At 40.6% G+C, this 27,301-nt stretch overlaps 2 protein-coding genes across 2 annotated transcripts in view; both read right to left on the minus strand.

Moving 5' to 3' along the window:
• Window positions 1–6,095: 6,095 nt before the first annotated feature.
• On the minus strand, window positions 6,096–10,398 carry LOC104447646 (cysteine-rich receptor-like protein kinase 10). The gene is given in 11 exon segments (XM_039312907.1): window positions 6,096–6,782; window positions 6,869–6,891; window positions 6,894–7,018; window positions 7,215–7,452; window positions 7,631–7,841; window positions 7,965–8,086; window positions 8,202–8,339; window positions 9,489–9,626; window positions 9,629–9,763; window positions 9,766–9,961; window positions 9,964–10,398. Coding segments are annotated over 11 exon segments (1,986 nt in total). The 5' UTR covers window positions 10,297–10,398; the 3' UTR covers window positions 6,096–6,455.
• A 2,497-nt stretch (window positions 10,399–12,895) lies between these two features.
• Window positions 12,896–27,301, minus strand: part of LOC104447036 (cysteine-rich receptor-like protein kinase 25) — a 31,972-nt gene continuing 17,566 nt past the window's right edge. Inside the window, exons 2-8 of the mRNA XM_039313935.1 lie at window positions 26,737–26,753; window positions 14,526–14,666; window positions 14,289–14,410; window positions 13,968–14,172; window positions 13,546–13,783; window positions 13,319–13,469; window positions 12,896–13,222 (exon numbers count right to left, since the gene is read on the minus strand). Of these exons, the coding sequence (XP_039169869.1) occupies window positions 12,896–13,222; window positions 13,319–13,469; window positions 13,546–13,783; window positions 13,968–14,172; window positions 14,289–14,410; window positions 14,526–14,666; window positions 26,737–26,753 (1,201 nt within the window). The remainder of the gene's footprint in view (window positions 13,223–13,318; window positions 13,470–13,545; window positions 13,784–13,967; window positions 14,173–14,288; window positions 14,411–14,525; window positions 14,667–26,736; window positions 26,754–27,301) is intronic.

Below are 27,301 nucleotides of genomic sequence, written 5' to 3' on the forward strand. Positions count from 1 at the left end.
CAAAAGTTAGTTCCTCAAGTGGAACTGATGTTGAAAATAAAAACAAGCCAAGACTTTAAGAAAGATGTACAAGTTCCCACGTAGGGGAATACAAAAGGAAATTAAAAAGGGTTCTACTCGAGCGGGCTTGCACCCATTTCCCCTTACGGTCCTTCATTGACGGTGTCCATGAAAAGGCTTCCAAACATGGTGGTCATGTCATATGGCCCTTCTTTCTCTGTTGCTAAGGGTGGCACTTCATTGCTTGAATAATACCCGGCCTTTACCGATCCTTGATGAATGTCATTTGTATGTGCTTCGACATTTCTGCTCCGACTGTCTTGAACCGAATACCGCATTTACTTTGTCGATGTGATCGGGAGCGAATTGCTCGGGAATGAGAAAGCTTTAGTGTCTAATAGGTTCTGGATTCGACTTTTGAGGGCGAAGCATTCATCCGTCGAGTGCCCCACTTCTCCCACGTGATAGTCGCAGTTTTTGGACAGGTCATAGCTGGAGAAGCTTTCGGCATTTGGTCGCTTTGGTTCAGTCGAGAGGAGGTTCTTATTTCGGAGGATTGCCAAAACCTATGATGGAGATCCGGGAAGTGAAGTGAATTGTCTCATGTTGTTGTAGTCTTGGGGCGGTTGACGGCTGGTGGTCTGTTGCTGTCTTGCACTTGTTTGAATTGTTGGAGAATGATTGTAGGTCGCATTGACATCTACCAGGGGTTCTTTATCTTTCTTCATGCTGAACCTGCCCGTGGATGCAGGTTAGTGAACCAACCATCCCTCAACCCTATCTCGATTTGCTCCTCTACTGGAATGAGTTGATTAAATGATTCGGCGATCATGGTTACCATTCGATTGTGGTACTCGTAAGGGAGGGTTTTGATAAACATCTTTCTTAGCTCGAAATCGGTTGGTTTAGGACTAATTTGGGCAGCTAGATTCCTCCATCGGATAGTATATTCTTTGAACGATTCGTGCTTTTTCTTTTCGGTACGCTCAAGATCCTCACGAGAAGGGCTAATGTCCATTATGAACTTATACTGCTTGAGGAATGCCTCACTCACTTCACTCCATGTTTCGAGGAGATTCATGTTCTTTGTAATGTACCACCTCAGGGCAGGGCCTATTAGACTTGATTGGAACAACTGGATCATTAATGGTGCATTATTAACGTATTGGGTCATTCGAACCAAGTACATTTGCAAATGAGCCCTAGGGCAAGTCGTGCCATCATACTTCTCAAACTCAGGCATTTTGAATTTTTCCGGCATTTTGACATTGGAATAAATGGAGAGGTCCGTCAAAGTAGGATCTTCGAGGCCTTGCAGTTGTTTTAGCTTCTCCTCAAGCTTTTCGAGGTGTTTGTCATGCTCAGTTTTAGACAAACTGTCTGGCCTAGCTTTCTCGATCATGGTTGGATGCGGATCATCCTCCAATTCGGGCATGTTATCGTCGGTATCTCCACCTTGATCACCCCTAGTAGATGATTGTGGCAACAATACCTCGATTGAGGCCGGGGCGGGAGTAAGCTTGCCCTGGATGGAGTCTATTTGCTTTGAGAGTTGTTGAAGGACATTGAAGACTTGTTTCATTTCGTTTTCCATGACCGCAACACGACTTGGTACATTCTCTTCGGCCATTCTTGCTCTTGCTTTTGAGCGAGTCTGGATCGGCGAACGTGATTACCTGGCCATGAATAAACAAGCATGTGTGAAGACAAGGCGTAGATAGGGAGTCTGTCCATGATGACGACCTAATCCTACTCTTTTTGTTTATTCATGAAAAGGTAGAGGATTTCCTAAGCATGAATTGAAAAATGGCATGTGACATGCTAGCATGGGTTAAAAGGCTATTCAATTCGAAAGGCAAGGAAAGCATGAATTGTAACAAATTTTGAAAAAGACTTCTATCCCTTTTTGACGCAAATGAAAAATCTTGCGAAAAAGAACTTTTAACATGCTTAAGAATAAAAACACCAACTGAAAGTAATTTCTTTTGCAATTAAAAAAAAAAAAAACTTTATGACAATTACTCCCAAATTTAGATGACCGTGATATTAAATCCTACACTAATCATGGACTACTCAATATATACGGGAAGGTAAGTAAATTGCAAAGTACACGAAATAAAAACTTACTTTACGCGAGAAAATTGATGGCAATCACATAGACATGCGCATGATATGTGCAGCTCGATTTCTAACTGAGAAGGTTTGTTGAAATTAAAAGGATATCTGCCCGTCGCAGTCTTGCGGTAGCAGCATACCCTCCTAACCTCGGCTAAGAAATTCGGGAAAAGAAAGGCAACCTCTACATCGCAGTCTCGCGTTCGAGGTCGTATCTTTCTTAACACCATCCTAGAAATCCTATGGCGGCCCAGGTCCGGCGGCCGGGTTGTGTGTGCCATGTGTAGTGCTAAAACAGTAAAACATGCACAACAATTTATAATCACAAGATAATCTATTTTAAGCAAAATTAAAATAAATTTCTAAGCTTTTGACTTGCATGAAGAAAAAAACCAAAGTCAGTAAAGAATTTAAACAAGACAAAAATGGCCTAAGTCCTCAAAGTCCCCAGTGGAGTCGCTAAGCTGTAGCGATCTCTTTTTTTCTAGCGCCCGCAATCGGGTACGGGCGCCTAAGGAGGCTAATGGATCAGCTGAATTTATTAAGCCCGGACTCTCCCAAGTCCACCAATTCATGTCTTAATGGTTCAAGTTTTTAACCTGTAAATCAAATTTTAAATTGGAGTCGCCACTAATCGATTTGGGGTGGGTTGATTAGAAACCCAAGTGAAGTATCGGGAGAAATACTCACTCCTGCGCAACCAGAGAAATTAGGATCGGGGACTTCATTACACTAGTTAATCACTAATGCCCTTTCGGTACCTAATCTTGTTTAAACCCCGAGGTTTTTGGATGTTCGAGGGATTTTCCATGCATCTTTTGGGAGGAAAAGCATTTTTTGAGTCTTTACATTTTTCAACATTTTTAAATATTTTTCGATTTTCTGGAAATTAAAACATTTTTTAATATTTTTTTTCGAAAATAAATTATTTTTGATTTTTTTAAATAAATTATTTTTTATTTTTTATTTATTTAAAATATTATAAAAAATGACCCGGGTCGAGTCGCGGGTTGGGTCCGACCCGGGCCGGCGACCCATACGCGGGCCCGACTCAAGTTTTTTCTTTTTTTTTTTTTTTTTTTTTTTTCAAAACGACGCCGTGGCCGGGCGTTTAGGGATGCCGGCCCGGTCCGACGACCCGGGTTCCTAGCGGAACCCTACTCGGATCCGGCTCGGTCACACGACCCATCCTCCAGCAACCCTTCGGACCGCAAACCCTACCCGATTTTCCGGGTTCGGATCCGCTTCGCGACCCGGAAAATCGCAAACCGAATCCTTGGCGCCGGAGAGGAGACCGAAGCGATCCTGCAGCGATGACGGCCACGGCGGTGACGGCAACGACGATGGGGACCACGACGACGGCGACGACGATGGAATGGGATCGCGATGGACGACAGGGACGACGGCGACAGCTTTTTTTACCTTCTCTTGAACGAAGGCGATGACGGCGACAACAGGGGCTGATCTACAACGGCAGCGGTCACGGCAAGCAACGACGAAGCTGAGGGGCTTAATCTGCGACGGTGGAGGCCACGGCGAGGCCTGGTCTTGGTCGGATCTCGCTGGGGCTCTCTCTCTCTCCCTCGGGCTCGCCCTTCGAGCTCCCCAAAGTCTCTCGGGGACCCCTCCGAGCTCACCACACCACGGCCGGCCTGAACTCGAGCTCCCCGAAGTCTCTCAGGGGACCCCAAGCCTCGGCTGGCCTCTCTCTCTCTCTCTGTCTCTCTCTGTGTCTCCCTGTGCTCGCTTCTCCGGCCGACCTTGGATCTCGGCGTGCTCGTCCTCGGCCCCCCTTCTAAAGTCTCTCAGTGGGAGGTTTCGAGGATCTGTAGCTTTCGATCCTTCTCCGCCCTCCCCTCGTCGACGGTGGCCCCCCTCTATTTATAGGCACGGGAGCGGCCGGTCGGCGAGGCTTCGACCCGCCAGTTGGACCGCCGTCCCATCCGCCATCATCGCTTCCTCCGGTCACGTCCCGTTGACGCCGCTCTGCTCCTCGCTCCGCACGTGACCGTCGTCCGCTCATGCTTCTCCGGCGTCGTGCCTGCCCGCGTGCTCTTCGGTGGAGCGAGGAAGAAGACGACGCGGAGGGGCCGGGCTTGAGGCGATGATGGGCCGAAGGCCCATGCGGGGCTGCTTCTTTGCTTCTTTTCTGTTTTCGTTTTGTTTTTGCTTTTTGTTTACTTTTATTTGTTTATTATTCCGAAAAAGACAAGATAAATAAAATAAAAACTTAATTAATAAGATAAAATAAACTTAATTAAAATTTGAGGTGTCAACAATATTGATAAAGCTAATATAATTTAAATACCGTGACAATTAAATAAAAAGTTACATCAATTGATCAAAGAACTTAGAAGACACAATTGCAATAAATTTATTATTGATTTTGTTAGAGAAAGTGCATTCACAAAGCAAATAGATAATATTTGTCTTCGTCTTGAACTATGTAGATAATATTTGTCTTCGTCTTGAACTATGTAGTTAATATTTGTCTTCGTCTTGAACTATAAATACTGGCAAAGAACATAAAGACTTTTGATGTTTTTTTTTTTTTTTTTTTTTGGGTGGGTGATGGATCGCTTTCATTTCTTCAACTAAGGATTTGCAAACAACAAAGAAGGCGAAGGAAGACTTGCAGGTGTGGCTTCAGTAATGAAAATTCTGATGATGAAGAAGAAGGAGAGAGATAGGGAGACAGCGAAGGAAGACTTCACAGTTGGATTGATGATTGTATTGGCCTAGTGAGATTGGCCCAGAATTGTAGGAACGATGATGTTTGAATTGTCGTCCCATAAATTTGGTCCCATGCAACTTGAGCAACACGACTCCATTGAAAAGTCTTTTACAACTTTATGATAGATGTGTAGTTTCTGGACTAATGATGTTTGAATTGTCATCCCATTAATTTGGTGTGCCCAAGCTACAAGTTCCACGCGCTTGCATGACATTACTCCATCGAAAAGTCTTGCACAACTTCATGATGGATGTGTAGTTTTTGGACCCCTCGTATTCAATAAATTAATTAACTAAATAGAGAGCAACAGTCTAAGATGACTTGTGGTGCGAAGGATTAGTCCCACCCCACTCCATACTAAAATCCCAGCTATTGCTCACTCAATTGCGATGGTCTGGTTTAGTTTGATTTGGTTAGTTCCTAAAATGAGAAATCAAAGATCATTCTTTGAAAACCGAGAGTGACCTTTGAAGCCTGTAGATGGACTTTCTGGCAACGACCAAATCATGGAGGACCAAGGTGGGATTTCGCTTTTGGGGCGACTTTGCTACTAAGTCTAGTCTTGGCAATTCTCGATTTTGCAACCTCTGTTCTAAATGATGTTTTGATTTCTTTTTGAGTTTATAACATATCAGACTGGTGAAAAGAAAAAAATAAATCAGACTAACGAAATGAGGAGTTTGGTGTGAATTCTTATTAAGAAAACAATCAACTTGAATTCGTGGAAAATTTCAGGCAAAGAACAAAACTAAAAGAGAAAGTTGGTTGATAAGTTTTTCCTTTGCTCCGATTAGGCTCTTTCTCTAAATATACAGAGATCGTTAAGAGAGAGGGGAGTTCTGAGCCCATTAGTCACATGTCCACTCATCCACTCGAATCCACATTCACTCAAAGTTTAAGCCAATGATCTGTGAAGCCCGTAGGCCAACTAATATAATATCAATTTCTCCACACTTTCAAGAACAGAAACAATGTTAGACTAGGCTTAGAAATAATTCGTTACCCAGCTAAAATTATCCTAGGACATAAGTATTTTTCAGCCGTTGTTCTACCAGTACAGATTTTAAATTTTCCACAAAATTGGAATTTATCCAAATTAATGCTAGCATACCCCAGAATCACGCTGGTCTAGGAATTTATGCTCATGCGAAGCGGAGATCACGGCCATGAATAATCATGTTTTTATATGAATAATCTTGTCCTCACTTCCTCGCGATCTTATTTTCTCGTCATGGCTAAACGGAAATAAAGAATGCCCTCGACTTTACTATGGCTAGATAGCAGTGCATTGCTAGACCGTTCACGAATAAGTGCCACATGCGGCAGAATTCGGTTTCAAAACCAACTCTTGTAATCGTTTCACTCATCTAGCGGAAAGTGCAAATATCCTTTACACAAGTGAGGAACTTGATAATGCGGTATAGTCGTGTTTGTTCTTGATAGGAGAAGCCACTATGTACCATGCGCATGATCCCATGGCAACTAGCAGTCTTTTTTCAAAAAGCATAGGCGCTTGTTGATTGCTCAGTAATTATCCCTGTAGAAGGCCAAGGATCTCAAGGTCTCTGCGAGACTAACATGAAGAGACTTTCACCCATGTCACGATTCACCGAGGGTGCACTTCACTAACCGACATTTCATTGATCGACCGTGGCATAGACCCGCTGGTGGATTCGTCCGACCTGAGCTCTTTCAGCTGTCTTTCTGTGCTCCTTCGAAGGAAGAAGGCCGGTCTTCGAGGCTGTGGAAGCTTAACAGAGTGGCTGCTGAACATAAGGACTATGCTTGCCATTGTGGGTCTATCAGCTGGATCTTCTTGAACACCCAGTAAACCAATGTGGAGGCATCTAAGCACTTCATCGATTGAATATGAGTCGCCAATGAACGAATCTAACACTTCGGGCGGTGTACCGGCTCTCCAATGCTTCCACGCCTGTAAAAATTATTCAGTGGAGGATATCCCACTTAATTAGATGGGTGCAACACAATAAGTGTCGTAATAGCACGGATGCAACTTACATTGCTGGCAAGATTTTCACCCCGTCTGATTGGGAGAAGCCACTATTCTTCTTGCCACTAATGATTTCTAGGATTAGGACACTGAAACTATAGACATCAGACTTCGCTGAGATTTGCCCACGCATTGCATACTCAGGAGACAAGTAACCACTGCAAACCAAATACAAGGGCTATAGCATCCATTATGTTATTGTAAATTGCTAAAATAAGCAAGTCGCGAATGACCCACATTCAAGGACTAGCATGTATATGAGCATGGTGTTGTTTCTAATTTACAGATCAACCACAAGATAGTATCATACAAACAAGAAATTATCAGTCATCCAAGAAAGAATTTGAGACTTACAAGGTCCCCACGATTCTATTAGTTTTTGCCCGAGTTTGATCAACTCCGAAAATCCTAGCCATGCCAAAATCTGAAATCTTCGGGTTCATATCACTGTCTAACAAAATATTGCTTGGTTTTAGGTCACGATGAATGATGCGTAGCCTAGAATCTTCATGCAGATAGAGCATTCCTCGAGCAATTCCAGATATTATCTTATAACGTCTTGACCAATTTAATTGCCTTCTCTTATCAGGATCTGCATATTTACACAATTAGAAACCAATAATTATGAGTTGGTAAATCCTCAAAGAACTTTCAGCATGTTCCCCAGAAGCTAGTGAGAGTTTAAACTCTAAGTTTCTGCTAATCACGCATACAGTTTCTTTAACATGGAAAAATGACAACTTAAGAGTCTATTAAAGGGTGCGATGTACCAAATAAAAAGTAGTCAAGACTTTTGTTTGGAACAAACTCATAGACAAGTATCTTCTCTTCTCCCTCTAAGCAAAACCCGAGTAGCCGCACAAGGTTTCGATGTTGCAGCTTAACTACCAAAGCAACCTCATTCTTGAATTCTCCAACACCTTGTCCTGAGCTTTTAGATAGCCTCTTCACAGCTATTTCTTGTCCATTCAGAAGCCTACCCTGAAATTTGATGTGGTTCTTTGAGTAGAAATGAATAGCTTCTAACCTCAACATCACATAACAAACATACACGACATTCAAAGATTTTCATAAAGCACTATCACTGTTTCTAACTGACAATACCCGGAAAACTTCACCAAATCCACCCTGTCCCAACTTGTTTTGATGAGAGAAATTGTTTGTGGCAGCTTGTATAGTAGCTAAATGGTATTGCAAGGACTCTGCAGTTGTAATTTCACTTGCACCTACATGACGAAACAACAGGAGATGGTCATTCACTAAAAGCATAGAACTGTGTATCTCGGATACACAGTAAATTCTCTCCGAGAATAAGGCATAAACATGCGCGTATTTAAGTACCGCCTTCTGCATGGACGACTTCATACGTCTTTGTTGTTTTACTCCGGGGCAAATAACAAGCAACAAAGAGAACTATTATAGCAACGCCAACCGGAATGGCCACGGCAACAATTATCCTGGTGGATTTATTGCTTTTGCCTGCATATGTGCAACCATATCATAGGGGTGCATGATATTTTAGGAATTTGCTACTACAGCCAGAAGTAAATTTTAAAAAACAGATATTACAGACTCGTTCAAATAAATGATTCTACTATTTTTCCCACTTTAAGCTCTTCATGCACGAGATTTTATTTCGTTAAAATTGTCCGGCTTAAAGAGCAAATGTCTAAAAGAAACATGTTCTGCCCCATAATATGTCCATCTCACTATATCTTTTTCCTCTTCTAATTCTTATATTGTAGGAGTGCAACCATTATTAATTTTATATTAGCGACTAATTAGACTAAAAATAAGCTTCAAAGGCTAAACCCCTGAGTCCAAAGTCTACTATCATTGGCTTTCGTGTGAAAGTTCTCTAGATAATCGAATCTCAGGAGTGACGTTAGAAAATACCATGTTTAGCCGGTATGACATTGAGACAACTGCCGGATCCACTTAGGAAAGTTTGCACCTAAAATGTACCTCATCTTGACTTTATGGGACGGAAGACTTTAATGAAGCATTAAAGGTTGAAAAACATAAACAAGAAATCAATTTTTGAGAAGAAAAAATAGGAAAAAGAAGAGAATGCAAACATATACGCAACCATTTGATGAAGAACTCATTTGTTAGGCAAAAGCAACAAACCAACAAAAGTAAAATCTAGAAATCAAAGATGTGACACTAAAAGAATATGTGGCTTGTACCCGTAAATGAATTTTCATAAAGCTTGTTAACAAATGTGTTGAAACAGTTGTTAAGCATACTTTATAACAAAAATATTTTGATTTCCAAAACACCGATTACATATAATATGAGAAGAACCATGAAGAACTAAATGTTATTTGATTGCTTAGAAAGTTCCCAGGGCATTTTTTTTTTATAATAAAATCCAGCACATGAATCAATAAGGAAAACTCTCCCAAACTTCCTAACCACCAAATACACCCTCATTCATCCTAAAAGATATTACAAAAAGCATACATGGACAGAAATTTATAGGCTGGGACACTAAAAATACAAGTCAAGATGGACAAAATACATGACTAGAATCTATGAACAAAGATCAACAGATGAAATTACAAAAGTTGTAAAAAGAAAACTAGTAATCCATCATCCTTCTCCTTAATTCAATTAAATACGTACCTTTGGCTCTATTCAGCGGAGCAGGAGGAGGAGAAGGAAGCTGGGGCAGTGGTGGCACTGCCAAGGCATTATAAAAGAGGTACATCTCGAACCTCACCGTGCAGCTTGAAGTGAACGACCTTCCACCTTGCTCCCCTGAGGTAGAGCTGCGACCGCAGCCCGGAGGCATGTGTTACAGTCGGACACCGTCAAGTCCGGCGTGCACTGCGCAAGCGTGTACAGCTTCTGTGAGCTTGTGAAGTTCGCCTCTGCGACAGCAAACTTCTTCCCGATTCACTCCCCGAAGCCCTCAGCACCACGTCGTTCATGGTCTCTCCTAGCAGCTGCACGAACCGATCTGGGCCGGCGACGTTCCCGGTGTCTGGTATCATGTATATAGGATCATTCTCCATCACCGAGTAAATGGACTGGTCTGAGTACTTCAACATGCACTCGTCGTACCAGATCACAGAGATTCTCCTGTCGGGGCATCGGCGAAGGATGTCTTTGATCCGGTAGCCACACACTCGCTGCACGTGGCAGTGCTGAAATCGCCGCGGCAGAGGAAGAGCCCATACGCACGGCCGGGAGCGTCCTTCCCAGCGGTGGTATTAGTGAAGCCCTCGCCGCTGTTGGTGGCGGCAGAGGAGAGGGAAGAGAGTAGGGTTTTGAGGTTGGATTGGTAGGTGGAGTGGGGAGCGTAGAGCGTGGTGTTCGAGCAGTCATACTGTAGATAAGTTGGTGCGGCTTCGGTAGTGTAGCAGTGATGATTGCTGAGAAAATTGAGAAAGAAGAAGAGGGCGAGGGAGATGATGAAGCGAAAATTCATGGTCTGATGATCTTTATTTGCCTGCGGGACTGGGCATAGAATTTGCGAAAGAAGAAGAGTATGTCCAGTTCTCCGGAGAAAAACAAAAATGTTACAGGTGAGAAAAAGTAATCGTACTAGTGTGATGAAGATTTTGTGGCCCAAAAGAATCGTGAGATGAGGGTTTCAATTGTGGAGTGAAAGGAACCGCCACCTGGAAATTGAATAACCGACTTTTTTTAATTACTTAATAGAAAATTATCACGTCATTTGATAAGTATAAGTTTTAATAAGATTTCTTAATATATGAATCTTTGCTCTACACACATAAATATATATATATATTAAAAATGGAATGAGCTTGTGCAAGATTTAACTTTATAGCGCACATACTTGAGAGCTTTACCCGATAGTTTGCCTTTGATAATGACTTTAGCAGATGTCAAATTCTTAGCATGTAATAAAATGGTGAAGAGGAGAACATTTTACCCTCAACGAAACTCTACACATGTATCTCGCTCACAATTCCCACACCAAGTCGACGAGACAAAGGTGAAGATTTCGGCAAACTGCGAAAACAAAAGAGGAAAATTTATGTTCTCCTTTATGCTTTCATGCTTCTTATTTGTTCTTATTATTTCATTTCATGTATTTATATTGTGACTCCAAAATATTCTATAATTGTATGTCTCGTCCTTTCTCTTAATCGGAACTTATATAATGGATTCGGATCCACTATAAGTAAAACTTCACATAAACTCTAGAGGAGAATTTGCTTGATTTAGATGTTTAACTTTTTATAATTTATTTTTTTTTGTAAATATTCACTTTAGAACTTACATTTAAAACTGTGTGTGCACGGACATTTTGCTAATTTTTATATATGCATCTTCCTAGTTTATTTTGTTATGTACTGAGATCATTTGGACTTGAGCATATCGACAATTTTTTTATTAAATGAGTGTAAAATGATATTTTTAATTTGTTGCGTTGAGGAGATGACTTATAAACATATAGAATAGAATGGTCTGAATTTATTCTTCTTATTTATTTCACTTCTTTTTTTTTTTTTTTCATGTTCTTTCGCATATTTTTCATTTTCTTTTCTCATTCTACGCTTTTTCCTCAATTCCATGGGTAATGTCACCACCCTCCTCACTATGCGATAGAGAGAGAAGTAAGCTTGTGCAATAGCCAATGGTGGCGAGACACGGCAATGAGGTGAGGGCCGTATGAGCCGCGATAGAGAGAGAGACGTGTTGGGATTTTAAGTTTTTGTGTTGATTTTGCTTCCTTGATTGATCGAAAAACTTTAGAAGATAAGATGTCACTTGGGTTGACCCAAAAACTATGAATTAATGGCTGTTGGTGATGCCATTATGATTCGGGTGGGAAAAGATGATAAGATGAACGGTGAGGATGGTCGTCTTTTTTTCCTCGTACAAGGGTCATTGACAAGGTCAGTTGCGTGAGTTGCATTTTCTTGACTGGGGAGACCTGACCAATTAAAGTCCAGATACACGCAACTCAATATCTCAGTTTCAAGTGATGGCGATGGCGATGGCGACAGAGAGTGCTTTGTGTCCTTGCTACATTATAAAAAATTTCAAACTTCCCTTGATTTGACGTGACAAAACTTATTGGGTTCAATTGCACAAGATAATTGGGCTCCATATGAGACTAGCATAATCCAATTATATTCATATGAAATTATGCATTACTTTGTACAGCAACCCTTCATAGGCTATTAAAACATTGGCACATGTTCATTCATTTTTTGACTTGTTCGGTCATCGGTCCAATGTCTCGCACTCTCCCTCCCTCCCTCATCATCCCATCTCGCTACTTGACACTAGAATGTTTGAGCACTTGCCGTCCGTAGAGGAGCTCGTCGACTAGCTCCACTCCTTGGAGGCCGTGGCTACGATTAAGATCTCGGATAGAGAGAGACATATGAGAGGATGGCGGTGGAAAGAGGTAATCAGTTATGGAGTTTGGCTCAAATGGGGCCGGCAACGGTGAACTTGTGGCCGTGTATAGACCGGGAAGAGAGAGAGAGAGAGAGAGAGAGAGAGAGAGAGAGAGAGAGGTGCTTATTCCTGTGTAGAGATGAGAAAATAATTGAATGGAAGAATCCATGCTATGTTGCTTGGCTTTCCTTCATAAACAACCACCAACCATTATAATCGAGTAACTAGTCAGGGTCACGCAAAGGAATATATCTGGGGTGAGGTTTATGACCAACATCTCTAATAAATGAGATGGAAATAAAGCGGTGTGGATTATGTACAAATGGATATATCTCTTTATACATCATGAAAAGTACTGTAAAAAAAGACAACTAATAAAACTCTAGTCATTTCAATTAATTAGTTCTTTAGAAAAGGAAGAACTTAGATTCCTCAATCCAATAAAACTGCACACACCTGTAAATAAATTTAAAACAGCCTCACAATAAAACATGAATTGGCCTAGAAGAGAAGACACTCCGTACCTTCAGATGTACAGTACAAAGGTGTTTGCTCATTGTTCATTAGTGATCTCCGTGGAGTGCCAAGGATCTTATGTTCAAGGTCTCTATGAGACTATCGTGAAAAAAGGTTTCTACTCATATCACCATTCACCGGAGGTAAACTGCGGTGATTGATATCTCATTGATCAACAATGGTATAGACCTGCTGGTGGATTGGTCCGATTCAAGCTCTTTCATTGACCTCTCGATCCTGCTCCGGAGGAAGAAGGCTGGTTGTTGGGGCAGTGCAAGAGTAACGGAGTAGCTGCTCCACATCAAGACTATGTTTGCCATTGACGGTCTATCAAATGGATCTTCCTGAACGCAAAGTAAACCAATGTGGAGGCATCTAAGGACTTCATTCCTTAAAAACGAGTCTCCAATAGCCGGATCTAACACTTCCAACGACTTACCATCTCTCCAATTTTTCCAAACCTAAAAACAGTATATGGATAAAACTTGCTCAGTACATCAGATTTTCTTAGTTTAACAATTTAAATATCCGTCAAAGAGTCAATTTGTGCAACTTACATAGCCAGCGAGATCTTTGCCCCCGTCTACTTGGTAGAAGACATTGTTCTTCTTACCGCTAATGAGTTCTAGAAGTAGGACACCAAAACTATAGACATTGAACTTCACGGAGAATTGCCCATCCATTGCATACTCATGTGACATGTAACCGCTACAAACCATAATACATCAGCATTATCAGCATACATAAGCATAAAATGTAGAGAACAAAGCATAACAATGCTTACAAAGTCCCAACAATTTTATTGGTGTTTGCCCGTGTTTGATTGACTCCAAAAATCCTTGCCATGCCGAAATCTAAAATCTTAGGGTTCGTATCACTATCCAACAAGATATTGCTTGATTTTAGATCCTCATGAATGATCCTAAGTTGAGAGTCCTCGTGTAAATAGAGCATTCCTCGAGCAATTCCAAACACTATTTTGTAACGTCTTGACCAATCTAATTGCCCGCTCTTTTTAGGATCTGCATGTACACACATTCGAAACACAGGGTAATTTCAATTAATAAATCCTCTTAAATACATTTTGTGCGGGAACTAACTTTAGGTTCTAAAAGCTAGTGAAACATTCACCATAATTTGAGGCTAACCACATATTGGCCTCAACATGGAAAGCAATAGCTTAGGAATATATTCAATGCAACATACCAAATAAAAAGTAGTCGAGACTTTTGTTTGGCACAAACTCATATACAAGCAGTTTTTCTTCACCCTCCAAGCAGAACCTGAGAAGACGAATGAGGTTTCGATGTTGAAGCTTCACTACCAATATCACTTCATTCTTGAATTCTTCAGCACCTTGTCCTAAGCTTCGAGATAGTCTCTTCACCGCTATTTGTTGTCCATTGAGAAGCTTACCTTGAAAGGTTAGCATAATGTTTAAGTACACACGAATTGCTTCTTATCACAACCTTTTAAAGTTATGAAATTGAAGATCAATTTTTAAACCATTTTTTATCTATACCATACATGAAAAACTTCACCGAATCTGCCCTTACCCAACTTGTTTTCATGCGAGAAATTGTTTGTGGTGGCTTGTATGGTGGTTAAATCATACTGTAAAGACTCGGCATTTGTAATTTTATTTACGCCTAAACGAGGAAACGGCACCGGATGGTCATTTCACCCAAAGCGTAGGACAGTACAACCTGCATATATGGTTTCATCATTGCATCCAACCATAAGGCACAGGTACATATTTCGTACCGCTTTGATCTCCTTGGACGACTTCATACGTCTTGGTCGCTTTCCTCCGCTTGAAACAACAAGCGAGGAAGAGAAGCACCACGCCTACGCCAATAGGAACGGCGACAGCGACGATTATCACAATAGTTTTATTGCTTTTGCCTACATATGTGTAATTATATCATAATAGCATCAGTTTATGTGTCTATGACTGTATTAGATTTTAGAAAATGAAATTGCTGCCAAAGGCCTCAGCAAATTGGAAGTAATAGAGAAAAACAAAAAGAGTCCGTTTGCAGAAGAAATTAAGCTGTAATTCATAATCTGTCAATCTTTCAAAATCCATTCTTTTCCTAATTCTCATGTGAGTGCACCAATTGTTTATAGGGGATTGACCATTAATTGCTTTAAAGCCACCTTTGACCAATTGTTATGTAAATAACTAATCTCATATGTGGACGCAGAACCCACCATGTTCGAAACTTTTCACCTAAAATGTACCTTATCATGACTTATGAAGCACTAAAGACTAAAAGTTCAGGACCAACAAACGCACTAAGACCAGAAATATCACCTTATTGTCTTCAATAAACAATCACCTCTTTTTCTTTGAAGAAAAATTGTATAGTTTATGATGGTTGATTCTCTATGACTAACTTGGTGGACAGGTACCTATATCAAGATATTGAAGCGAAAAGAATTTGCGAAAAAACATAGGTTAACTCATTGTTTTTGTTTCTTCGAGAAGGTCAAAAGAGTTTTTTGACAAGTGAAGACTAACAGGTGTAAGGACCATGCTGAAGTCCAAAAAAAAAACATTATAGTCCATTCCACATTGTTAAAGCGACGGGAGTTGGGGCTAGTTAGGCCATCAATAATATTCAGGTGCACAGAGGAATAAAATAAACAGTGAGGATGGAAGAGAGCATCTGGCTTCGTACGAGGTCATTGACTGAATTCAATTACGTGAGCTGCACTCTCTTTTTTGGCTGAGTTTCATGTCGGACGTGCAATGATCTAATGGCCTAGATGTGATGGACCCGCACTCTTCAAATGGGTAAAAAATTCGCTCATCGTAATGAGATAAAGAAATGAGAACCGGTAAAGCATTGGCTTAGATGTCAAGAGGAGCTGCTTATCTTTCTATGATTTTGAATTCAAGTCTTGTCGAAAGCTCTCTAAAGATAAGATCCACAATGTCTTGTCAAGGGAATACAGTCTTAAAAGATCATTTGAGGAGGTGGACCAATCAAGATGTGTGAAAGGTTCCGCAAACAATACCTTAATGCTAAAATAGGGGAAAAAGAGGGCGATGAGGTTGAAAGGGATACTGGTGATGCTGATAGCTTTGAATTTTGTATCGAATAACTGCACCGGAAAATGAAATGATTCATTACATTGGTTTATAAAGTAAGGTGGTATGCTTTTTTAAGGTATTGAATATACTTTGTCTGTTAATAAAATGAAACACCCTTAGAAACTAAAGTATGTAAATGGCTATTTTGAAAATTCCTAGTCAATTTTGTAAATTAATACGAATTCACACATCAAATATTGATATATGGTTGAGGTTTCAACTAGAAAAAACATAAAATATAACATCACATCTGCCATCGTACCTTTAAAATGGTGCAAATATCTTGCCATCGTTTTTTTGGGGATATGCACCATTTGACCAAAACTATTATGTGTTATCATGTGGCACTTATTCAAAAACTTAAGGCAAATATATTTACTCTCATCAATCAAAAAAGGTAGCTTAACAAAAAACTATAATCCGTTGAAAGAACAAAAAACCTCTGAACTTCAAGGTTTCCATAGATAGCAAAAGCTCGAACATTTGATTTCAAGCAAATTATACATTCTCCACATGCAACAAACCTTATAAGAAGTAATCAAGGCTTTTATTTGGCACAAACTCGTAGAGCATTCATACAAGATTTCTGTGTTGAAGCTTCACAACTAATAGAACTTCATTCTAGAATTCTTCATCACCGTATCTTCAGCTTTGAAATAGCCTCTTCACCGCAATTTATTGTTCATTGCAAAGTCTATCATAAAGTATTTTGCATTTATCTTTTAATTCCTTGTCACAACTTCTTAAAAATTAACATAAATAGTGTTAGATGATTCTTTCTTGGGGGGTTAACTAGACTGCTGATATTATCTGCATTATCAACTGCTTCATGTCGTTTGAAATCCCAATTCATGGGAGGTCAAATGGACTGCAATTACATCGCTCTATCCACGATCCATGGTTCAACCCAATCTTGCGTTCGCTCAATGTATTATTTCTACTTAGATTGGCTTCAAGCACTAACCTTTGGCAGATCCAAGTACGATGATATTACAAAGTGCTAAAGCACGTTGCTTTAAGTGAATTTCTATGAGATCCTGTGGCGAAAGGGGAAAAAGAAAACAGAGCCAAGCTTCGAGATCACATGACCACTTGATGTTGCATCTAAGAAGGATGAACTAGCGTCACGTGATATCTATGTGTTGGGATTAACGAATTCCCAAAAACCGGATTCGACACTAAGTCGAACTCCTAAAACGAATGCGGAAGATAAGCCCGGGAAATACATGTATCACCGATCGTAAAGCACACCACGAAATCGAACGCACCTTGTTAGCCACAAATTAAACACTGACGCCGATAAGAGGAAGAAAATTTGGCCCTGTTCGATCCAATGACGACAATTCGCTTGGAATGGGAGAAGAAAGTTGCCTTGTGCTTACTGTTTCTTCTATTTGAGAGAGAGAGAGAGTGAGAGAGAGGGAGACGTACGTACGTTAATGCCAAAAGGTGCGTTCTCCCTCTCTCTCCTCCCTTTTATACAACCCTCCATCCACCGGCCCTATTCCTATGGGCTGGGCTTTTAGGCCCAACATGGGCGGACGGGCCAACTTAGGCCCATGCCCATCACATAAAACCATCATCTCCCACTCGCACATGGTGGGCTGAACAGAATTCTCTTTTACCTCTCTTCAACATTCATACCGGTGAATAATCCGTGCGACCAGCATACTTTGAGAGCTCGTTGCCATACATCTGTTAGGAATATATAGCAGCTCATAATGGGCATTACATCCTGAGTAGATTTAGTAGCGGTACCCTAGATCGATCAATCACATTTATATCTCTCTTGATCTCTTTTAAACAATGATATATATATATATATATATATATATATATATATTGTATTCACAATTATGATTATCCCAAAGACAGTCATAATTGGTTAACCGGTGAATACAAAACTACAATGTGATTCTCCAAAATCGATCTTCCTCTTTCCTTCAAACTCTCAATTTCAGTTCAGCTTGCTTTTCTAGAAATGTCCCATTAGATTGAATCAACTCATGACCATTGGCAACATCCTAAGATAGCAAACACTAAATAAAAATCTTGAGAATAAGTAAGAGTCGTGAAGGGACTAAATATTGAGGAACTCTTTTCCTCAAGAGTCTCACACGACATAAAAGTTGAGATCAAACTTTTGCCACTTTTATTGGTCGTCTCACGCATACGTAGTATGAAATACGTATTACGATATTAACTCCTCTCCCATGGAGCGTATGTCTACACCTTCAATACCGTACAGATGATAGTTCAGACGTACCCAATGTCTAACTTGAGTTCACGTATCTACTCATTAACAAAATTCATCAGAACTCGCATCTGGCATCATAGACAGATAAAGTAAAATATGTGGGTTATTTTACTTTCGGCCATAGTAAGTACTATGTCCTCATCTTAACACCCAGTTAAGGCGACATACGTATTTTAAGCTTGAGCTCTCGATCATCACTTAGATAATAAACTTCAAAACAGTCTCATCTCTATTTATCACATAGTAAATAGAGGCGATTACTCGTGTGAGTGGGCTAATCTTATATCTGTCCGACATACTTTCTCAACTTAAAGTAATGCACTGAGCATTAAGATGCATAAAGATCAAATAAAGATTCATAGGCATTAATGATGAAAAACGCAAATTCATCAAATATGAACACTTCAGGGAAATTACAATCCAGTACATCAGACTCTACGCAATCCTAGAGATTTCATATGGCCACAAAACACATCTCTAGGTATTGGCATTGTCATAGGATCTGCTACCATTCTATGCGTAGATATGTACAGTAAGTTCGCATCATTTCGTGCAACCATATCTTTGACAAAATTATACTTGGTATCTATATATTTGGTCTTGCCATGATATTTTGTATCTTTGGTGTACGCTTTTGCTGCTTGGCTATCACAATTAACCAACAATGAATCTGCAGCACTTCTAATAATACCTAAATGATCAAATAATCTCTTAAGCCAAACATCTTCTTATATTGCTGCTGATAATGCCACGAACTCAGTTTCCATCGTGGACAAGGCTATACACTTTTGTTTCTTCTTTTGCTCCAACATATGGTGCCATTATTCGATAAGAAAACAAACCCAGAGGTAGATTTTCTTTCATCTAAATCTCCTCTCCAATCAGCATCAGAATAGCCTTAGAGTCGCAGATCATTTCCATAATAACTCAGCGTATAATCAGCAGTCCCCTTTAGATACCTTAGTATTCATTTAACGGCTTTCCAACGTGCTTGACCTAGATTGGATTGGTATCTGCTCACCATTCCAATTGTAAAACATATGTCAGGTCTTGTACACATCATAGCGTACATCAAGCTCCCAACAGCACTAGCATAAGGAACATATTTCGTTTGTTCCTTCTCTTGTGGAGTCCTTGGACACAGTCTATGGCTCAATCCTTCACCTTTTGCAATAGGAGTGTCTATGGGTTTACAATCCCATATCCTTCAATTCAAAATTGGAAGACAACCAACTTTTGACAGTATTGACAAGCTCCATATTGCTTTCGGCAATTAGTATATCATCAACATATAATGATATGATCACAAATTGATCCTTGGATTTTTTGATATATATACAATGATCCTCATCTATCATTGTAAAATCATATGCCATTATGGCATTATGAAATTGTATATACCATTGTCTTGACGACTACTTAAGGCCATATATCGACCTCAAAAGTCGACATACCTTTTCTTCTTGGCCTTTCACTATGAAACCAGCATGTTGTTCCATATATGTTCTTTCCTCTAATTCTCCGTTGAGGAAAGCAGTCTTTACATCCATTTGATGTAACTCAAGATCCATACTAAACACTATTGCCAGAATTATGCGAATCGAGGTAAATCTTACTACAGGAGAAAATGTTTCTTCATAATCAATTCATTCCTGTTGATTATACCCATTCGCCACAAGGCGAGCCTTATGCCTTTATATCGAGCCATCAGTTTTACGCTTTATTTTGAGAATCCACTTGTTCCCAATAGCTTTGCGTCCTATTGAAAGATCAACCAGTTCCAAACTTGGTTTGACTTCATTGACTCCATCCCATCTTTTATTGCATAAATCCATTTTTCCTTACTAGGGCAATTCAGAGCCTCATTAATATTTCAATGTCAAAACGTTGATGGGGAATACTTTGGTGACTTGTTCGCCGTATGGGAGATTGTACACTTTGCACATCATTCCCCATTATGCTCCCACTTGGATTAGATAATGATAACGTTGTCTCATCATGTGGTTGCAATTGAGAATGAGTTGAATTCAATCCATCACTTCTCATATTACTCCCACTTGGACGAACTCCACTAATATCATTATCTTGATCCAATGTTTCAAATAGGGGTAATCTTCCCCTATTTTGCCCTTCTTAGGAAATTCATCCTCTAAGAATGTGACATCCCATGATTAAAATTCAGTTATACTCCCACTTTCCTGTTCACCTATGAACACATACCCTTTCGAGTGTTCGGAGTATATCATTAAAATACTCTTCTTTCCTTTAGGACCCAATTTCCCAAACTTGTGAGAGGACTCATGAGTATAGGCAGCACAAACCCATGGCTTAAGAAAACTTAAGTCCGGTTTTCTACCTGTCCATAACTCATATGGAGTAGAAGTAACTGATTTGGAAGGCACCCGGTTAAGTATTTAGGCAGCAATTAACTACGCATTACTACAAAAAGTGATATGTAAGTTAGCATGCGCCATCATGGACCTAACCATTTCCAGTAGGGTTCTGTTTCTTCTCTTTGCAACACCATTTTGTTGAGGAGTATCTGGAATAGACAACTGTCTTTCTATTCATTTTTCACCACATAATTTTCTGAACTCATCAGATAAATATTCTCGACCTCGATCGAATCTCAATGCTTTTATTTTCTTGTCTAATTGATTTTCTACCAAGTTCATAAACCTTTTGAAACAACTTAATGCTTCAGATTCATGAGAAATCAAATAGACATATCCGAATCGAGTATAATCATCTATAAAAGTGATGAAATAAACAGTCTCATGCATTCCTTTCACATTCATTGCACCACAGACGTCATAATGGATTAAATGTAGAGGAAATTCAGCTCTTTTACCTTTTCCAAATGGTTTCCTTGTCATTTTCCCTACCAGGCAATGCTCACATATTGGCAAATCGACTTTTTCAATGTTGCCCAACAAGCCCTCTTTGGCTAGTCTATTCATATGTTGTTGGCCAATATGACCAAGTCTAGCATGCCACATAATCACATCATTATCATATTAAGTAGAAGACGTGAAACAAGGGAATAACAAACATTGACATCACCACAGTCAACATTTAGTACAATAAAACCATCCAGAAAGTGACCACAACCATAGTAGTTTGTATCCAAATACAAATCTACACCGCTATTACGGAAGTTCACACTAAAACCAAGCTTAATCAACACCAAAACAGACACAAAATTTCGACGAATCTCCGGAGCATATAGAACATCATGTAGGAACAAGTTGTATCCACCATGCATGTTCAATTGGCAGGTGCCAATCCCTTTAACTTCAGCTCTGGAGTTGTTTCCCATATAGATCAACTTAGTTCCAGTTGGTATTTGTCAGAATTCCACGAAGGATCCTCTATCCTTCGCTACATCGTCTGTTGCTCCTGAATCTACAGTCCACAAAGGATTGGATTCAGCTAATAATGCAGAACTTGACACGTAAGCAAAGTTCTCAAATGTATAAGATGTGTTTACCTTCTTTGGCTCACGACAGTCGCAAGCATAGTGACCCTTCTTGTCACAATTGTAACACCTCACCCTTGACATTTTCTTCACTTGAGGACGTTTTCCTCTCTTGTGTTGGTTAACTCTTGATCTCTTGCAATAAGGACTTTATCCTTTGCATTCCCACATATTAAACGAATCAATACGCTTGCGCTTAGAGCTCAAAGCCCTTTCTGAGATAGAACTAGCATTGCAAATATCTATTTTCGGCTCACATGCCGTTAAGCGGTCCTTTACCTCAAGGTGGTGCACAGCATCCTCAAGATCTTCCATAACATGGTCAAGAGCTTCTAGTGCTTCTTGCTTTTCCAGCACATATTGAATCTTCATATTCAATATTTCACAATTGTTGCCGTTCATATCAACAATTACGTTCTTAGTTGCTGAAACCATCAATCTAAACATATAAGACATACATGCATGAATAATTAATGCCTATCATTTATGCATCCACTTTGCACAAACCCATCATATCAATGAATAATTTCAAGTAAGGTTTCAGAGTCAAAAGGTCACTATGTTTCCAATCATCCTCCAAAAATCCTAACATTGTCTAATGCAAAATAAATTCTATGAAGTTACAAAAACTTCTATGAACTACCCACAGCAGTCAACAATAACATAAAGCAAATAATATCTAACATCCAATAGAATAACAATGCTTTCACATAATACAACTATCCATTACACTAAGTAATATATATAAAGCAAAATATTAACATAGAAAGAGATATTCAACACTCAAAAACATCTCAAACTAATCTAAGAAATAAATAGGGAAAGTCCCTTCTAATCTATCAGTCAAAATATCTGAGAAATTTAAAGGAACATTTGCCAACCATGGAAAAACTTTTGGAGAGCTCTCATGTCGCCTCCAAGGCGCATTCACTCTGCGCCATGTGGCGCTCAATCTAAGGGTTGAAGTTTCGGTTAACTCAATCCTATAGTACTCTCTTACAAAAGCTACCACTAGCCTCCTATAACCCGGGACCACGTTGACCTCCCATAGCCGATCTAACATTGCTTGCCATTCAGGTGGAAGAGTGTTCATCAAAGCCGGCACCTTCTCAAAATCCGGCATAAGATAACCATTCCAAATGATTTCCTGTGTCATCTTATTGACCCGATCACGTGTGATACTAAATCACCGTCATGCCACCGATAATCAGCTAACTCTGTCATCCGCCTTTTAAGTCTTGCTTTTCCTTCGTCCATTCTCGGGATTGCAGATATCCGTGCCTAACGCATCATAGTTCCTCCAACAAATGCGGAACTAAAAAAGGATCACTTATAATCCACAATAAACAAAATGGAAAATACATAATTTTCCATGATTCACGCAACAAATGTAGAATAAAAAAAATGGATTACCTCTAACCCCACAGACATAATTGAAAAAGAAACAATTTTTTTTTTTCTGTCAACAGTCAACGGTCAACGGTCGTCGGTCAACGGTCAACGCCGGTCAACGGGTCGACGGGTCAACGCAGGTCAACGGTCAATGGTCGTCGGTTGTCGGGCTTGCCGGTCGAACCGAACGAACTGGTCGGGCCGAGTCGGACGAACCGATCGACACGTGCCGCGCGCGTGCGCGGGCTTACGTCACGCAAACGTCAACCAACATGTGCATGGCACGCGCTAGGCTCCATGCGGGTCAAGTCGAGTCTCCGTCGGGTCGGGTCGGGTCGCCGGCCGGTGACCAGCCGTCCAACGGTCGTCGGCGATGACCTCATTGATGACGTCATCCCGGCGGTTACCATGACGTCAGCACTCGTCGGTTCGCCGACCAGCGCGTGCCGGTTCGCCAGCCGGCGGCGTCGCCCACGTGCCGGTCCGTCACCGGCATGTGTGGCGCACGCATTGGCCGAGCCAGCGCTTTGGGTGCATGGCGCCCACGCGCAGCAGCTTCTGACCGCGCGTGGGGGCGCGTGCAGCGTCGCCCGGCGGCGGTCGACATGTCGACAGACTCGTCTCGACGAGCCCTTTCACCCATTGCTTTTAGAAATCGATTTCGACTTACAGAAATTCGAAAAAAAATGGACGAACAGTGCTCGGGTGTCGAGATTTTGCGCCCCGATCAGTGTCGGCCGAATATTTTCGCGAAAATTCAATCATAAAACATGAAAAGGGTCGGGAAAACATGAACTAGGGCTCTGATACCAATGTTGGGATTAACGAATTCCCAAAAACCGAATTCGACACTAAATCGAACCCCTAAAACGAATGCGGAAGATAAGCCCGGGAAATACATGTATCACCGATCGTAAAGCACACCACGGAATTGAGCGTACATTGTTAGCCACAGATTAAACCCCGACGCCGATAAGAGGAAGAGAATTTGGCCATGTTCGATCCGATGACAACAATTCGCTTGGAAGGGGAGAAGAAAGTTGCCTTGTGCTTACTGTTTTTTCTATTTGAGAGAGAGTGAGGGAGAGGGAGACGTATGTTCGTTAATGCCAAAAGGTGCGTTCTCCCTCTCTCTCCTCCCTTTATACGACCCTCCATCCACGGGCCCTTTTCCTGTGGGCCGGGCTTTTAGGCTCAACATGGGCGGACGGGCCAACTTAGGCCCATACCCATCACATAAAACCATCACTATGCTTTTTGAAGTTCAGGCAGGAAAAAGACGACGGACTTATTCTGCATCAACTCATTGTTGCTGGTTTTATTCGAATCTGCCGTACAGAATGGAAGACAGAAAAATTGATCAGGAGGTAAAGTCAAGAGGGAATTCCTCTAGAGACCACTAAGGTTTCTCCTGTTATATAAGAAGTGCCGTCAGAAGCCAAGAAGGCGGATGGTACAGCCATGTCTTCTGTGGTCCCAGGCCGGTTGAGTAGCGTCCTCTGCTCAATAGAACTCCTCTACAATGCATTCCAGATCAAAATAAGCCTATGCCCAGTCGTTTTTAAAGTATCTTTTGGGTGAGAGAACAGGAAGACATGCAGTTACAATGGTATTGCTTTTTACTAGAAAGTCAGCAAAGTGCGTGGGCACGAAACCGGGAGAAACACGGTTTACACGGGTATTTGGTGCCATCTCAGCTACAAGGGCCTATGAAGAACATGAAAGAGTAAGCAGATAAGCAAGTTGATAGTTCACCATGTTTTAAAATTACCTAAAATTATTTTTAGGAGAAAGCTTCTTGAGATGCGATAGAAAAGCAATTGATAACGAAGTTATTGTACCAACCAACCAAAATTGCCTTCTTTTTAGAAAAATATCAGCTTTCGATGAATTAGAAGTGTGCAATCAGCCCGGTTTTACTTGGCAACCAGACCGGACCACCTGAAAAGATAGGTCTGGGAACTAGTTTCCAGTTAAACTGGTTTGAGAACCGGTTCCAATTTTGGGAACCGGTTGGGACCGATTGGAACTAGTCTGGTTCCCAGCCCCAAGTGAAGACCCACTCGGGAATTAGATTAGTTTGGGAACCGGTTTTTAGCCATTATTAAAAAAGGACAACCTAAGCGCTAGTCGTCTCTCTCCGTCTCTCTGTCTTTGACCTTGCCCCTCCCTCTCTCAATCGCAGGAACCTTCTCTCTCTCTCAATCGCCACTGAACTTTACTCAACTGTTGCAGTAAATGAGTGGTCAGAGGACTCGTAATGGAGACTCATATTGGTCATGATGATTTCGGGTGAGAAGCAACAAACATTCAAACGTTCATTGAACGTGGCTTTGACTCCTTGGCTTTGACTCCTTCGGAGCTCATCGGCCAGAGTGAAAGGTGAAATTAGGTGAAGCGAAAATGGAAGAGAATGAATGGGAGTAAGTAAACCAATTTTATTCTTAAAAGACATGCTCCAAATTTTTTTTTTCGAAAAAAAAATGATATAGCAAGAAATGATCCTTTGTATCACTTACAAAAATGAATATTAGACCCATGTTAGGACTTTTTACTTTGCCTTATGATATTTGTTTATAATAATTAGTCCTGTGGATCTTTAATTTTTCATTTAGTCAAAAAGTTCATGTACTTATTGATTACATGTGCTTAATGTTTCAATATAAATTAAGAAAATTACGTTTTTTTTCTCTTATATTAATGTAAAATTCAAAACCATATAGGAAATTGGGCGATTACAAAACAGGTTCTAGTGGAAACGGGATAGACCTTGGAACTAAAATCGGACCGAAAAAACATGATAGGTTTCAAAACATAGCCCAGGGCAAATAGGATAGAGTACATGGTCCAATAAATGAGAACTGGTTATAACAGGGTCGGGTACAAAATTTAGGTCTGGAACCTACCCATCCTTGACCCGATCACCCCCACTATGAATTCAGTTGCTTGTAATAAGATGCCCGTTCCTTCTATGTCGAGCAAACTTCTATTTTAGTCGTACAGGGTGAGTTGCTTCCAGAAATGTAGCACATACACAAAATTCTAAAAGCTAGCTATGGGGAAAAAAAGAACAAGATCAACATGCCACTGTACCCACCACGGTCAGCCCAAGCAGAGCTGTCTATTCACTCCATACTTAGCCATGGAAGCTTGTGACTGGTATACTACAATTGAAGAGATAAAAACTATGGACGAACCTTCTGCAAACAAGGTGCCGCATCCTGTTTCAACACGAACTTATTATTAAATTTGCAGATACAGAGCCGCACGAGTAAAAGAAATGCCTACTGAGACCATTTAGTAGGTTCACTAATTGGATAATTCGTTAATCCATGTACAGACATCCAGAGACAGTCTTCTATAAATTATAAACGACTAATAAAAAATGACTAAAGACATCGTCGGCTGGCTGACTTAGGTCAGGTCACGGTGTCCTAGATTGGCTACCAGGCTAACACTGTACCATCACAAAAATGCTACTTGTTGGTGCACTGCTCTGAAGTGATCATATAATCAAATTGTCTCTTTAGCAGCAGTAGAGATGTTGGGCGCAACATTGTCACCTTCAGGAGTAGTGCAACTGCTTTGACGTTTATTTCCTACAACTTGTCAAGAACGGACTCTTGGGTTTCTAAAATGGGATCAACAAATAGATTAGCAGCAGCATTCAACACCTCCACATCAAATAGCATTATAAATTTGACCAATTACGTTTATTTTTCGTTTTTTTTCTGATTGCCAATTTAACCAATCACTTCCGGTCTACTGAACAAGTAATGAATACGAAAAAGAAAGAGATGATTCCCGAGTTATTTCGAGATATAATCGAAGCCTAAAATAAGAGAAGCACACTAGCAGTAAAAGGACAGTGCGAAAGAAATGTCCGTTTCACTTCAGTGAATTTAAATGGAGATAAAACTCAATTTTTTAAATACCAGTTGAAACAGAGTCTCATTTGCTCAAGAAATCTATAGAAAAATCTTAAGCTTAGCTCATCAGGCTGAGGACCGAATTCCATTGATAAGACACTTGTTATGAACGGAACCTAATGCAATGATCTAAGAAACTGAATCTAATGCAATGATCCAAGCAGTATCCCTGGTTACCCTGTACCTCGTGAGCGCGGGTATTGCTTGGATCCTTGATGTGTGGTTACAGGGTAACCTCACCCAAACTGCACAAAGCCTTTGCTTCCATGTTGGGCCTGCCCCGCCTGCCTGGCAACCTAGGCGAGCTAACAAGATTGCATTCATTATCTTAACGTGTCAGCGTCTACACGCCCAACACTCCCCAAGTTCCCCTCAATATATTTG

The sequence above is a fragment of the Eucalyptus grandis genome, chromosome 5, assembly GCF_016545825.1.
Source record: "Eucalyptus grandis isolate ANBG69807.140 chromosome 5, ASM1654582v1, whole genome shotgun sequence".
NCBI classification, from domain to species: domain Eukaryota; kingdom Viridiplantae; phylum Streptophyta; class Magnoliopsida; order Myrtales; family Myrtaceae; genus Eucalyptus; species Eucalyptus grandis.